Source organism: Odontomachus brunneus, unplaced genomic scaffold (genome assembly GCF_010583005.1).
Source record: "Odontomachus brunneus isolate Ranch 3 - 2012 unplaced genomic scaffold, Obru_v1 Obru_scaffold_009, whole genome shotgun sequence".
NCBI lineage: Eukaryota > Metazoa > Arthropoda > Insecta > Hymenoptera > Formicidae > Odontomachus > Odontomachus brunneus.
In genome coordinates, this window is record NW_022639459.1 from 1446175 (window position 1) to 1458674 (window position 12500).

Sequence of the window (12500 nt, forward strand, 5' to 3'; positions counted from 1 at the left end):
TATATATATATATACATATATATATATATATATATATATATATATATATATATATATATATATATATATATATGTTCTAGAGTTTTACGAGTTTTCTAGAGTTATATATATATATATATATATATATATATACATATATATATATATATATGTATATACATATATATAAATGCACGTGTAATATTCGCCCGAAAAAGAAAATAAAAAATATAGAAAAACGATAAAACAATATGTACACGAAATACATCGGTCCTTCTGGCGAAATATTCGAAAAAAATCGGCCGATGACGCGATTGAAATGAGAACGCGACGTGAAGGTCCGACTGCCGGCCCTTAGTCATTCCGATGCCAGGAAAGTCTCGCATTGGTGACGATGTCGATGCAGTAGAGCTCGCTGTTCGGATGGAACGTGCGTATGTGCGTCCAAACGTGCGTGCGCTGCCGCAAGTGGTGTTTACAATACGGGCACTCGAATCGCTGCGGCGTGCCGCACTCGTATCTGTAATGCCGCGTCATGTGACTGCGGTGCTTGTAGCTGCGGTTGCACTTGGGGCAGTGGTGGCGATAGGGAATCTTCGGGCTGTAGGCGACGGTACGGTGGCTTTGCAGAGACCACTTCAGGACTGGAAACGAACCTGAAAAAAGAGAATTCGCGCCGGTTAGTCGGGGCGACGCGTGCACGCACGAGGGAGTTCCGCGCTCGCGGTCTCTTGGATTCGTCCTCGACTCTGCCGGGGAAAACTCGTCGGTCACCAGGACGGAGAAAGAAAGAGAAAGAGAGAGAGAGAAAGAGAGAGAGAAATAGAGGTGCGAAGCCTCGCTTCGCGACATCTCTAGTTGGGAAGGATCGCACACTCTCGGTGCAATCGTAGATCTACCGGGAGATCTCGTCGCGTGTCATCGGGAGAAGCAACGCAGAAATCTGGAGGGCTTTGGGAGGGAGGCAACTGGTGTGAAATCGTCACAACGTTGGGTATCGATCAAGTGTTTTTTTTCCCTGGCGTGAACTCGCAGAAGGTTTCATTGGTGAATTCAATGAAACTTCTCACTTTTCACGAGTTCACGCTAGGGGAAAAGACACACGATATCTTGGTACAACATGCTGAAGGCGTTGAAGGACAAGTCGGTGAAACACAAGAAAGAATAAAGTCACAATGGAGAGTAGCTGGAAGAAACGTATGGAGGGCGATGGATCGGGTTATACTTGTGGATAGAAAAATCATTTCTTTTATAAATGAAAGAAAGAAAGAGAGAAAGAGAGACAACTGTTGCGGGTCAGAATCTCTGTGTTTGCTTAAATGTTAAATTTATGCATAAAATTCAGAGCTATGTACATATCAATATTCGTTCGACCATAATATAGTAAATTACCTTATGTATTACCGTATTACTTGCGTATAGTTACAATATAATTTCTGTATCCCAAAGGGAGATAATTATAAGCCTAGGGACATGCTTTGGCGTCTTTGGAAAATATACGTCGAGCGTCGAAAAAAAAAGAAAGAGCAGTTCGTAGCGAGTAGAAAGTTTAATAAACAGTTTAATAAACAATTTGCTTATTAGATCGACCAAAAACAATAAATATGTGTAGTATTTATTTATATACAATAATAAATAAGACGAAAAATGGTGATCCAATAAGGGACGAACAAAACAACGTTGTACATAACGTAGAGTCAAATGTGATCGCAGACTTCTACATAACATATTGTACTATGCCAACAAGATGAGGTAAAATATGATGTGCAATGGAAGATATGACGATGAGAGATATGTCGGGTGGACAAAAGTATTAGTGTTGTGGAATTTTGCCATGTGGAACGTTGCTACATGTGGCTGTACTCAACGTAAAAGACTGACGTAACGTTGATGAGAGATACAAAAGATATGCTTACCAATTGCTGTGTAACTGATTGTAGAAACGGGCGTTTCAATGCTCCTATTAATAGTCATTATTTGGAATTTATCTCAAATGATATACTCAGACTTGAATTTAAGGTTAAATGTGAGTTTTTCAGTTGAATATATAATGTCATAAGTATACATTACATAATTTAATTGAAAAATTCAGATCTCCAGCTCTAAATTCAAGCTTGAGTGTCTCTGAGTGTGAAAAATTTCAAATAACGAGTAATAATACGGGGTTTCAAATAACGAGTATTAATACGGGTTTAAAATATATAACATTTCCGCATGTGGTATCCTATGTATGATCTGCTTGACTACTTGACAAATGATAACTTTATGTTTCGAGTCATTGTTGGCAATTTAATGTAGACTGCATTCCGAAACGTACTGATAATACTGAGAATCTATAGTTGACGTTGCATATACTATGGATTTCCAGAAACCTGTTGGTACATTTCGAAATGCAGCTGTAGTATACAGAAATCTGCGTGTGTGGCTCGTATTATCACTGAAAACAATCAACCCGCTGAATCTAACATTAATATGAAAAACTTGACTGCGGGAAACGAACATACAGTATACAGAGAGATTATTAACGAAAACAAAATATTGCAAGGAACACGTTGATCGTGTATGAGAAAAGAAAATAACAGCAATTCGCTCGCCAGTGGACAGAGAGATCACAGACATCAGTTAACTGAGCGAAAGAGCTTAAAATCTCAACGAGACACCTTCAACGTTCGAAGTACGTAGTCGTAGCTCGCGTATCGTACTAGACAATAGAAATCCTCGTTCACGCAGATCTAACAGTCTCGAAGGAACGTCAACATGGCTACATGGAACTCGCGCGACGCGTTTATTCGTCAATCTCGTCTGGTGTCGCGCGAGCAACCAGGCCTCGCGAGTCCACCGCTACCTCGCGAGTTCAATCTTGCTGAATATCGATGGCGTAGACCGGCCGATCCTGATGATTGCTCTTGATGTGCGAGTAGACGTGCGAGCGATGCTTGCCGGTGTAGACGCAGTGCGGGCACCTGAAGCGCGGCGCCTTGCCGCACTCGTACTTGAGATGCCTGTGCAGTCCGCGGTACCACTTGTAGCTCTTGCCACACGTGGGGCACTCGAAGGTGCCACGCGTCGTGGTGTTCATCGTCATGCCCGAGTCGGTGTAGCAACGACGCCGGTGACCGCCGACGGGCAGCATGCCGTAACAGGTGCCGGTGCGAATGTAGACAGCTGTAAAGCACAGGTTGTTCGTCAGTTGACAGCGATTCGCTGACGGCGGGTGGCTGTGCAGTAGGTAACACTTAAGAGTGACAATTTCAAACAAGTCTCTTTCGTGCGCTGCGTTTACCCGCTTTCGTGGAGGCGCCGGCGGCGGCCAAGTGAACGCGACGCCAGTCGGCCACGTCGGCGATACCTTGCGCTGAAAAACAATGAGATCGTACAGTCAGCGTCATGTATATCCATTGAACTGTGCAACAAACTGGAATCGGTCTGACAGAAATCGAATCGGGCTGTAAGGCGAGGACTATCTTTAAACAGTATCGTCCTCTCTGTCTTATGTCTCTGTAGTAACATACTACACTTCTGTGTACAGGATGATTCAGGAATAATCAATATTGTGGAAGGTCGTAAGTACCACTGAATCACCCTACAGTCTTATTTTTTATTCAGATAGTATTCGAGAAACAGACCAGAGATTCTATTTCGACACTGTCTCTTTCAGTTCGAGGTCATCGAACGGAAACAGCGGCAATGTTCGTTCTAGTTTGTTATAGAGTGGTATTTATAGTCTGATCTTATACTTAAGATCTCGTCCTAAATTCATCTTAAGAAGCTTCGTTGCCAATGAAATGATCCGTGCAGCACCTGAAGAAGAACTTAAACTAAGACCTAGCTATGAATACCACACATTGTTCAATGTGTATACCGTACCATCCCATTGGCGCAGAGTAACGCGATTTTCAACCTTACACATATACGCATAAGATTGGATATCGCAAAAGTAACTCTATTTATGACGATAAGGCACATATAACGCAGTACGTACGGACAGAGCAGTGAGCACAGAAGAGCATAGCGCGATGACTCGCGGTATGATGAAAGACGGAGGGTATAAAACTGGAACGTAAGAAGGTGTGATACCGTGGAGTTTACTGCTCGCCAGGGACTTGCCGAGTAATTCCTACAAAGTTTATGCGGAAAAGTACATGGAAACTTTTCGTTTATTTTCTTATCCCTGCGGAATCATGAGAAGAAACGGGAAAGTCAGTGCATTCGCAAGTGAGCGGTACATTTCGTATCATTGTCTCAGCAGCTTGCTTCAAGTCTTATCGATACAAATGTAGATACCGAGAAAATGGCAACGAATCAAGAAGCCTCGTCACACTCGTTTTACTTCACGTTCGAGGGCCGACTATGGAAGCCGAACAGGAAGTAGAGAAACATAAAATCTACAAAGTAAAAGATACAAATAAGGACCAATGATAGCTAATACACTAATTTTAAAGTGCAGGCGTAATTCTGTTTTCAAAAGACAATTGTTTATGCAGTGTATACAATGCTAACAAAATGTACATTTTCTATAACGGTATCCCTTTCAATCAAATAAAATAAATAAGAAAAATCTTCACCTTGACTTCACGAATTTTTCTTATCTAATACGAGCATCAAAAAGGAACCCATTGCAAGACCCATTGCAGAACAGAAAGCAAAACATTTGATTAAAATTACATTGTAAATACACTGCGTAAATAATTATTTTGGTAAATATATAGAATCATTTTTGCGCAATAATAATCAGCGTACCGATTCTCATTGACTTTCATTGATATTACTTTCACTTTGTCGATTAAATATCTTTCCGGAGCGATGTTTGTTTCTCACAGAGACATAAAAGTTGACCGATGCCACATCAGCATCGATGATCAAGGGTTGATCTGAGAGCCCCGATAGAAATGTCCGATCTACCACTTAACACGTGAGGAAATCCTAATGAGATCACTGCCGACGTCTAACCGTTGTCAGATACATTTCAGGCTGCGTCGCATTCGTGCTTCTCGCGCTCTTTCGGCTCCTCACCGTTGACGTGTCACCTGTCGCGGCACTCGCAGGCGAACCGGTCGAACAACACATCACGCGAGCGGTACCTGAAATCGAGACGTCCGTCACAGTTAAAAGAGGAAGGCGCGCGACGTGCAAAAGTTGCTGAATTCATCTGACTTTTCGGATCCTCCCGGGATCTCCTCTTCGACTTGCATGAAGGAAAACGGTCGTTCGCGTCTTCTCAATCCCCTGCATCGCGGAGTCGGGACGAAAGCCGACACTCTCTGCGCGAGTAACTCAATTCGAGGAATTCTATTCGAGTTTCTCATCGCACCATCGTCTCACTTCGACGAGCACAGCACCCTCACTCTCTCTCTCTCTCTGTATTTCCCGAGTCCTGAGGGCGAGAGAGGGAAAACGATACGATCGAACACTCGTGCGTGTCCTCGGGCCGCCCTCTTCGAGATGCCGTTCAATAGAGCCGTCTGAAGTAGAGCGTCTGACCCGGGTGATATTTCCGGATGTGCGCGTAAATGTTCTGCGTGAACTTGGAGGGCTTGTCGCAGTACGGGCACTGGTACTTGGGCGCCATGCCGCACTCGTGACGCAGGTGTCTCGTCATGTTCTTCTTCAGGGTGAAGCCGCGGTTGCAGCGCGGGCAGTAGTGACTCTTGTTGATGGAGTAAACTTTCCGCCGCTTCCTGGCGCTCTGGCGAGTACCTGAAAAATTCGAAGGGCCGATTAGCGGCGGCGACACTGCGCGCGATGTTCGCTCTTCTCAAGTCAGAGTTCTCGCTCGAGATGCGTGGACGTGCGCGGATCCGCGTTGTCGGACACGACGGCACGTCGTTCGACAGGATAAGACCCGTATACAACAAATGCTCCGACTAGCTCAGCGCGCTCGGACGAACGTAATCGGTGAGGATTTTTCACGGAGTGGATGTATGTATCAGAAACAGCTCGGAGCGAGAACGACCGATGCCGATTCGCGGCATTCGCGTCCAGAGCAAGGGACGGAGCTGTATGTGGGAAGGTGAGGTTTTCACCCATCCGCTGTAGTCGCAAAGTAGCACGGATCGTTCTCGGTCCTGCACGGAGAGAAAAGATCGGTCGAATTAACGCGGCAATGAGGCCATCGAATGCGTTGAAGGGAACAGAATTTCCGGCTCACACGAACCAAGTTCGATTCTTCAACAAGAAATTCTGTTTCCTTCAAACATAATAAACTTAGCTTTTTTACTGTTACGTTAACTCAACTAAACTTCTCGGAAGCGAAATGTTGTGGTTCTTAAGGACCGGAATTTCGCTCACAAAGAACAGAAATCTGTTTCCTTCGATCAAAACGCGTTCAGTTGCGTCATCGTCACGTTAATTCCACCAATTTTTTTGGAAACAGAATTTCTGGTTCTTAAGAACCGTATTTGGTTCACCAGAATCAGAAATTTTGTTCCCCCCAACTGAAACGCGTTCAGAGTCGCGTCATTGTCACGCTAATTCGACCAATCTCTTTCCTCCGTGTGAATATCGTTACACTTGCAGCAAGCGCACAAACCATACACCGATCGAAAATCAACATAGATGAAGCCATTCAGTTTATTTTACCCAATGTTCGAAGCTCGAGTCTCAGTGGTGCAGTCACAATAACGGTAAACACCAAACAGTAGTACGGTAAACTCGCGACCATCTGGACTCCGGTTACTCGTGTTCTCTACTCGATTCCATCGTCACGCCACTTCCGTCCACGCTGACGTTTTGCGTGCGAGCTCCGTCTTAGAGTTAGATGACCAAAACTCACAGCGAAACGATCACATTCGATTTGCGAATGTTACACGGTGATGTTAACTGAACTGTCAGGCGCAGCCACGGTGCCCGGCTATCGTTTCTCGTAAAATTATCATCCTGATGATACGTGGGTAATGTACATACCTAGCGTGCTTATAGATAATGATGTCTGTAAATGACAAACAGGAGGTGCACGTGACATTGTGGTGACACTAACGAGTTGCTTGGAGTCGTGCTACTCTCAACGTGTCCGGAACTAAGAGTCGCTTTTTCGACAACAGTTTAAACTTGAACTCAAGTTTTAACTCTGTTCCAGAGCATTGCGACTGACGTGTTGAAGCGGAGTTGAAATTTGAGTCTAAGTTTAAAGTACTGTTGGAAAAACGAGCGAGTGTTGTTCAAAACTCAGAAATAACGTGAGTCAGCACACTTTTCCTAGAAAGAGCAGATTGCTCGTTGGGATACTCGCGACTGTTCGCCGGATAACACTCGCATCTAGTGATGACAGTCTCGTAGTCGTTGACGCCTTATGGAGAGAATCGATACCGCCGCTTGGAAGGCCACACCCTGAGACGCAATCAGCAAAATATGAAGTTAGAACTCAAAATGCACAAAATTAAATTCCTGTGAAACGAGACGCACACTAATGGAATCGAAGAATCTGACATGCATAAACTATTTAAAAAAATCATTTAACAATTAAAAATTATTGCATATGGATCTTTTGACGAGCAGAGGTTGCAAATATTCTACGAGCCATCTGCCCAGTTCTTTTTTCACCGCACTTCTCAAATGAAATATTGATTAAACGATATCGATCGACAAACACGTATGTGAAGAGGACCGCAATCATTCTTCCTCGCGTATCTTCGTATGAAATACCTGCATAATAAAAGAATCAAAGAATAAATCAATCACAATCACGGCTGCCAAAAGGAAGCAAATGCTGTTCGAAATATCTCCAAAGAAATCAGAAAAATCCAGTCACTGTGTAAACATCGAGTCAAAAATATAGTGAACATTGAAAAATATAGACAATAAAAGTCCTTATTGATACTCAGGACACAGCATCTCGGATGTTTACGGGAGAAGGATCTTTGTGTAAGAAACACAAGTGTCGAAAATTACGAGCCAGGTATTCTAAATTTATTCTCTACAGACAGGTATACTTTCTCTCTTTCAGTTGTATCGCATGATTCGCCGACTCTCTCATCTGCTCAGAACATCTTGTGCACACCGACCGGCAGTTTCGGGTGCCACCGTCTGATATGTCTATAAACGTTCGAGGACGAATTGTCCTTTTTGTGGCAGTAGGGACAGGCGTATCGCGGTGTCTGGCCGCACTTGTGCCTAATCAGGTCCCACATCCTTCGGAAGCCCGCGTTGCACTTCGGGCAGATATAGCTGGTGACCGTTTGCATGCCGCCCCATTCCGACAGCGGTACATCTGAAAGCAAGCGGAACGTTAATACCACAGGGCGATCTTTCCCCCGGCGCGATCCGTGACGCATGGAGGGTACGCCTCGGGCATTCCTGACGACATCGTAACGTAGCTAAGCGATAGGATCCGTTAGCGAGACTCCGCGAGACATCCGAAATCGCAACTCATCGTGTCGCGTTCAGCTTGACTGCCAATTTCTCTTCCGTTTACTTCTTTACTTCGCTTCTCGTCGCGCGGATATCGCGACGTGAAGATCGAGAGTGCCGACATCGCTCAGTATACGCTCCGATACGTCCCGAGTCCTATTTTGCTCTACGAGAAACGAACGAAAGAGTCTTCCGACAATAACGGAACTGAACACATCGAGCACAGTGTTGAACTACGAGTCACGCAACATCGGTGTGTCAAAAATGCGCTTCGAGGGGTGGTAAAAGCGCAAATGTTTTTATTTCCTCTCACGTGGCTTTCTGGAGTTACGCTTATTCGAGAGGACAAGGTTCCAGTTGGTCTTTCTACAGCCGCGTCGCTGAAAAGCAGCTTCGAGCTAGCTAAGGACGAGATTACAGACACGGGAGTTACAACAGTGACGAGTGCGAGTAACAGCTGCTCCTTACGAGTCAAAATATGTGGACCTGTCGTTTATTACAGTTTGCATATAGTCGGTCGAAATATAAACGTGACGTTTCCCCTTAAGTCCGCGGGACTCATCGGACCAGAGACTTAAGAAGGCTAAAAAATGAAAAGAGAACAGATCGTCCGCTGCTTTTCCTCTCGAGGCGATGCTGCGCGGATGCGTAAGTAAAGTCGCGTGCAATAAATATGGATTTTATTCGCATATATGTACAAATGGTTCTCGTTATTATACGCTGATAGATCTTACGAGTTCACAAAAGTTCGCGTAAGCTCGTCGCAACAGTATCGACCTGAGGACGCGAGGATTATTTGCATTTCGCACGAAGAGATCCTCCCCGACTACGCAAGAAGACTCGATTGACACGAGAATTAAAACTCCGCTCTGACTCTGCAACGAGTCCGTGGACTGCCACGTGAACATTCCCCGGCAAATTTGCACAAAAGCACACGTAAAAATTGATCCCACGGCTATTGCGAGAATGGCCATGTACGGGGACAGCACAGTTTAGTTAGTTCGAAGGTGTTTTCTCGAACGACGCAATCGTCGCAATCAATTCTTTCACGTTGATCTCTTCACTGCTTTATTGAGGTAAACGATACACTCGAGCATCGTTAACGGAGATTGTCGACTGTACATAGACACGCAAATGGCACAAACTGCAATACGGTTGCCTGCAACTGCAATACGCGACGTTTCCAAAAGGGCAATCCATCTATCCCTCTTGCTTCAGAAACGTGCGAAAGTGCGCTCTCGGAGACGCGTCTTCTATTGTTCAAAAGATAGAAAGATAGCTTCGTCGCGAAATAGATTTGAGCCCTTTTGAAAATGCGCTCGGATCGATTCTCCTTAAGAAAACTACAAATTTTGTGTTGGATGCGTACACGATAAGAACTTACAGTCGAAGGAACAATCGAGACATGTTTTCTTTTCTTACATAAATTCACATAATACACATTTATCTTCCTCGCAGACTTTCATTGCGAACATTTCGGCGAGTCGGACGTTGTTAAGTTTCCTTTGCACTCCTTGCTAAAAATTTAGAAACAGATCAATTCTAAAGAAGGGCCTGTACGTTCACTACTGAATGCATCTCTCGAGTCGAGACGATCGGATCTGATCTCGCGAAGCAGCGAGACAAACTTATGAGAAAGTACCTATGAGAGTGCTTGGAGCAAGGAACAAATAATAAATAATTCTGACGTAGATTTTCTTCCATTCACGCTTTACGCACACAATACACTTTCCTTATTCAATTTATTTTTAGTACCACCCACCATTCTTGTCTATTTAATTACACTTCTTACATACACTATTGAACTAACGTTCCTCGATCCAGGCTTTATAAGATCGATTAATCGCAAATGCCCAGAGAAGGTAATTCTTCGTAATAGAGAGAACCTATTCACAGCAATAGAGAGAAGACTGAGTAAATGTTTAAATCAATAAAGAAATTTAAAAAATTATATCTTAAAACAATATAATAGTCGATACACATGGAGAAAAAAAATTGGATTCAAGTAATAAACGAGCCGTTTTGGTTGAAGGAAACGGAATTTCTGAAACAAATTCGATTCTAAAAATCAGAAATCCTATTTCCTTCAAAAGATGTTCGGTCCGTTCATTGCCACATCAATTCAGCTATAGTCGTTTTTCTCCGTCAACAGAATCAAAATAAAATGGAAGAAAATCGCGAGGAAAGAGATTGAAAATCGTCTCTATCTCTCTCTTTCTGCCTCCTCCTTCTTTTTTCTCCCTTTTAAGGCTCCCGTTTCCTCACAGCAATCATATTGAATCACAACGTCAGAAATCACACTTCACTTTGTGTTACACATCGAAGTAGGTTATCTTCGACAACTGGTCGAGACTTATTCACCGATGTACGGTCCAAAGCGCTCCGCCACCTTGGTAGAATTCACCGGGGAAAATATTTCATTGAACGTCGACTTACCTCGCCGACGTGCAACACAAGAAGAAGATTCCCAAACAGATTTCCCGCGTCCGACGTTATAATTCAGTATGTAATACTGAGTAGTAGGTACAGTAGTAACTACAATTAAGCACCCGAATCCTCAAAGTCACTTCAGAGTAATCCTTCGCGCGAGTCACTGCCGTTTGCGATACAGTCCAAAGGAAGTGGAAACGACTGCCCGACGGGCTGACGACGAGAGACGGAAGTAGAGGAAACAGCTGACCCTAATTTCTGTGCACGATCACCGGCATTCCGTCGTGCCGCATCCTAATGTGCTTGTAAATGTTCGACGAACACTTGTCCCTCTTGTTGCAGTAAGGGCACTTGAACCTAGGCTCCTTCCCGCAGTCGTACTTCATGTGAGTCTTCAGGGTCTTCTTGTAGGTGTAGCCCGCGTTGCATCTGGGACAGTGATACGCCATCTTGCCGGACTGCCGCCAGAAGGGCCCGTTTTCGTGCTTCACCTCGTTCCGATTGCCGGCGTAGCTCGCCCTCAGGATGTCCAGAATGCCGGCGTCGTAAGGCTGCAGGAGTTGTCCTACGAACAGGAAGAACGGGGCCACGGTTAGTCGGTCGCGAACACGAGGCGAGCGTGGTTTAGCTCGGCCAGAACGGAAAGGAACATAACGGAAGAGGCACGACAAAAGAGAGACGAGCGAGCAAAGGTCGCAAGCGAGAAAAGACCTCCCGAGGTCGCGTGCGCTTTCGCGGGCCGAAGAACGCGCGCGAGGGCGAAGTGGCGAGGTGGTGGTAGCACACGGGGGCGAAGGTGGAGCAAGGGCGAGATACGTCAGGATGGTCACCGTAACGGCGATTACGTGGTCATGAAGGACGTCCTGAGGAGAAAGAGGACAACATCGCAACGTTAGAGATCTTATTATTGGGAGCGCCACGCTTCTTCTCTCTTTCTCTCTCTCTCTTTCCCTCTTTCTCTCTCTCTCTCTCTCTCTCTCTCTCTCTCTCTCTCTCTCCACACGTTCATCCGAAGACACCCCAGACGAGTACTTGGAGACTCATCGTGGAGCACACAACGAGAGCGAGCCGGGACTCCACGCTTTGAGTTCCTCGCGTAGAATACGACGCGGAGAGCACCTACTTCGCCTTCTTGCCAGCGGCACTTCGAGCACCGTACGTCCGCCGAACGACGCCAAGGACGAAGACGTAGCGGCGAAGCGGAGGAGATGTAAGAGCCTCGAGTGAGCGGTCGTGTGATCGGCGTCTCTCGACGAAATGCCGTTCGTCTCCTGCGCGAGACACTTGTCGTGTCGACTCTGTCCGGGTGCTCGTGGATCAATACAATCGATACACATGGATGTTGTTGCCCTTGTGATGCATTCTGATATGTCTGTAGGTGTTCGAGGACTTCCGGTCTTTCTTGCCGCAATAAGGACACTGGAACCTCGGCTCTTTCCCGCACTCGTGCCTAAAATGCGTCAACATGTTGCTCTTTTGGCTGAAGGTGCTGCCGCATCTTGGGCAGGGGTACCTCCCATGGCATAGCTTGTGCAGCTCGACCATATAATCCGTGTGTACTGGAAAAGAGAAACAGATCGAGATCGAGGTCAGTAGGGACGTCCAAGGCTGCGAGATACGTCGACGTTACGAACGTAACCAAGATAGAATCTCGAGTAGGAAACAATTAAGGTTTTAGGTTGAAGAAACAAAGATCTAGAGATCTCTCGCGACCAGCACCTTACGCGCTGCAATGTAGTCTCGGT

The 12500-nt window shown here is 45.3% G+C and overlaps 3 protein-coding genes across 4 annotated transcripts in view; all 3 read right to left on the reverse strand.

Annotated features, from left to right (window-relative positions):
- LOC116840265 (longitudinals lacking protein-like) overlaps positions 1 to 12500 on the reverse strand; it is a 221994-nt gene that overhangs the window by 76641 nt on the left and 132853 nt on the right. The gene's annotated exons all lie outside the window — the stretch shown is intronic.
- Positions 1510 to 5415, reverse strand: LOC116840272 (longitudinals lacking protein, isoforms A/B/D/L-like). Its single transcript, XM_032806790.1, has 2 exons — positions 5061 to 5415; positions 1510 to 3144 (listed from the first exon to the last, which is right to left on the reverse strand). Exon 2 carries the CDS (start codon positions 3110 to 3112, stop codon positions 2834 to 2836), a length of 279 nt encoding a protein of 92 aa, XP_032662681.1. The 5' UTR covers positions 3113 to 3144; positions 5061 to 5415; the 3' UTR covers positions 1510 to 2833.
- On the reverse strand, positions 8992 to 12249 carry LOC116840267 (zinc finger protein 16-like). The gene is made up of 2 exons (XM_032806783.1): positions 11879 to 12249; positions 8992 to 11320 (listed from the first exon to the last, which is right to left on the reverse strand). Exons 1-2 carry the CDS (start codon positions 12090 to 12092, stop codon positions 11007 to 11009), a joined length of 528 nt encoding a protein of 175 aa, XP_032662674.1. The 5' UTR covers positions 12093 to 12249; the 3' UTR covers positions 8992 to 11006.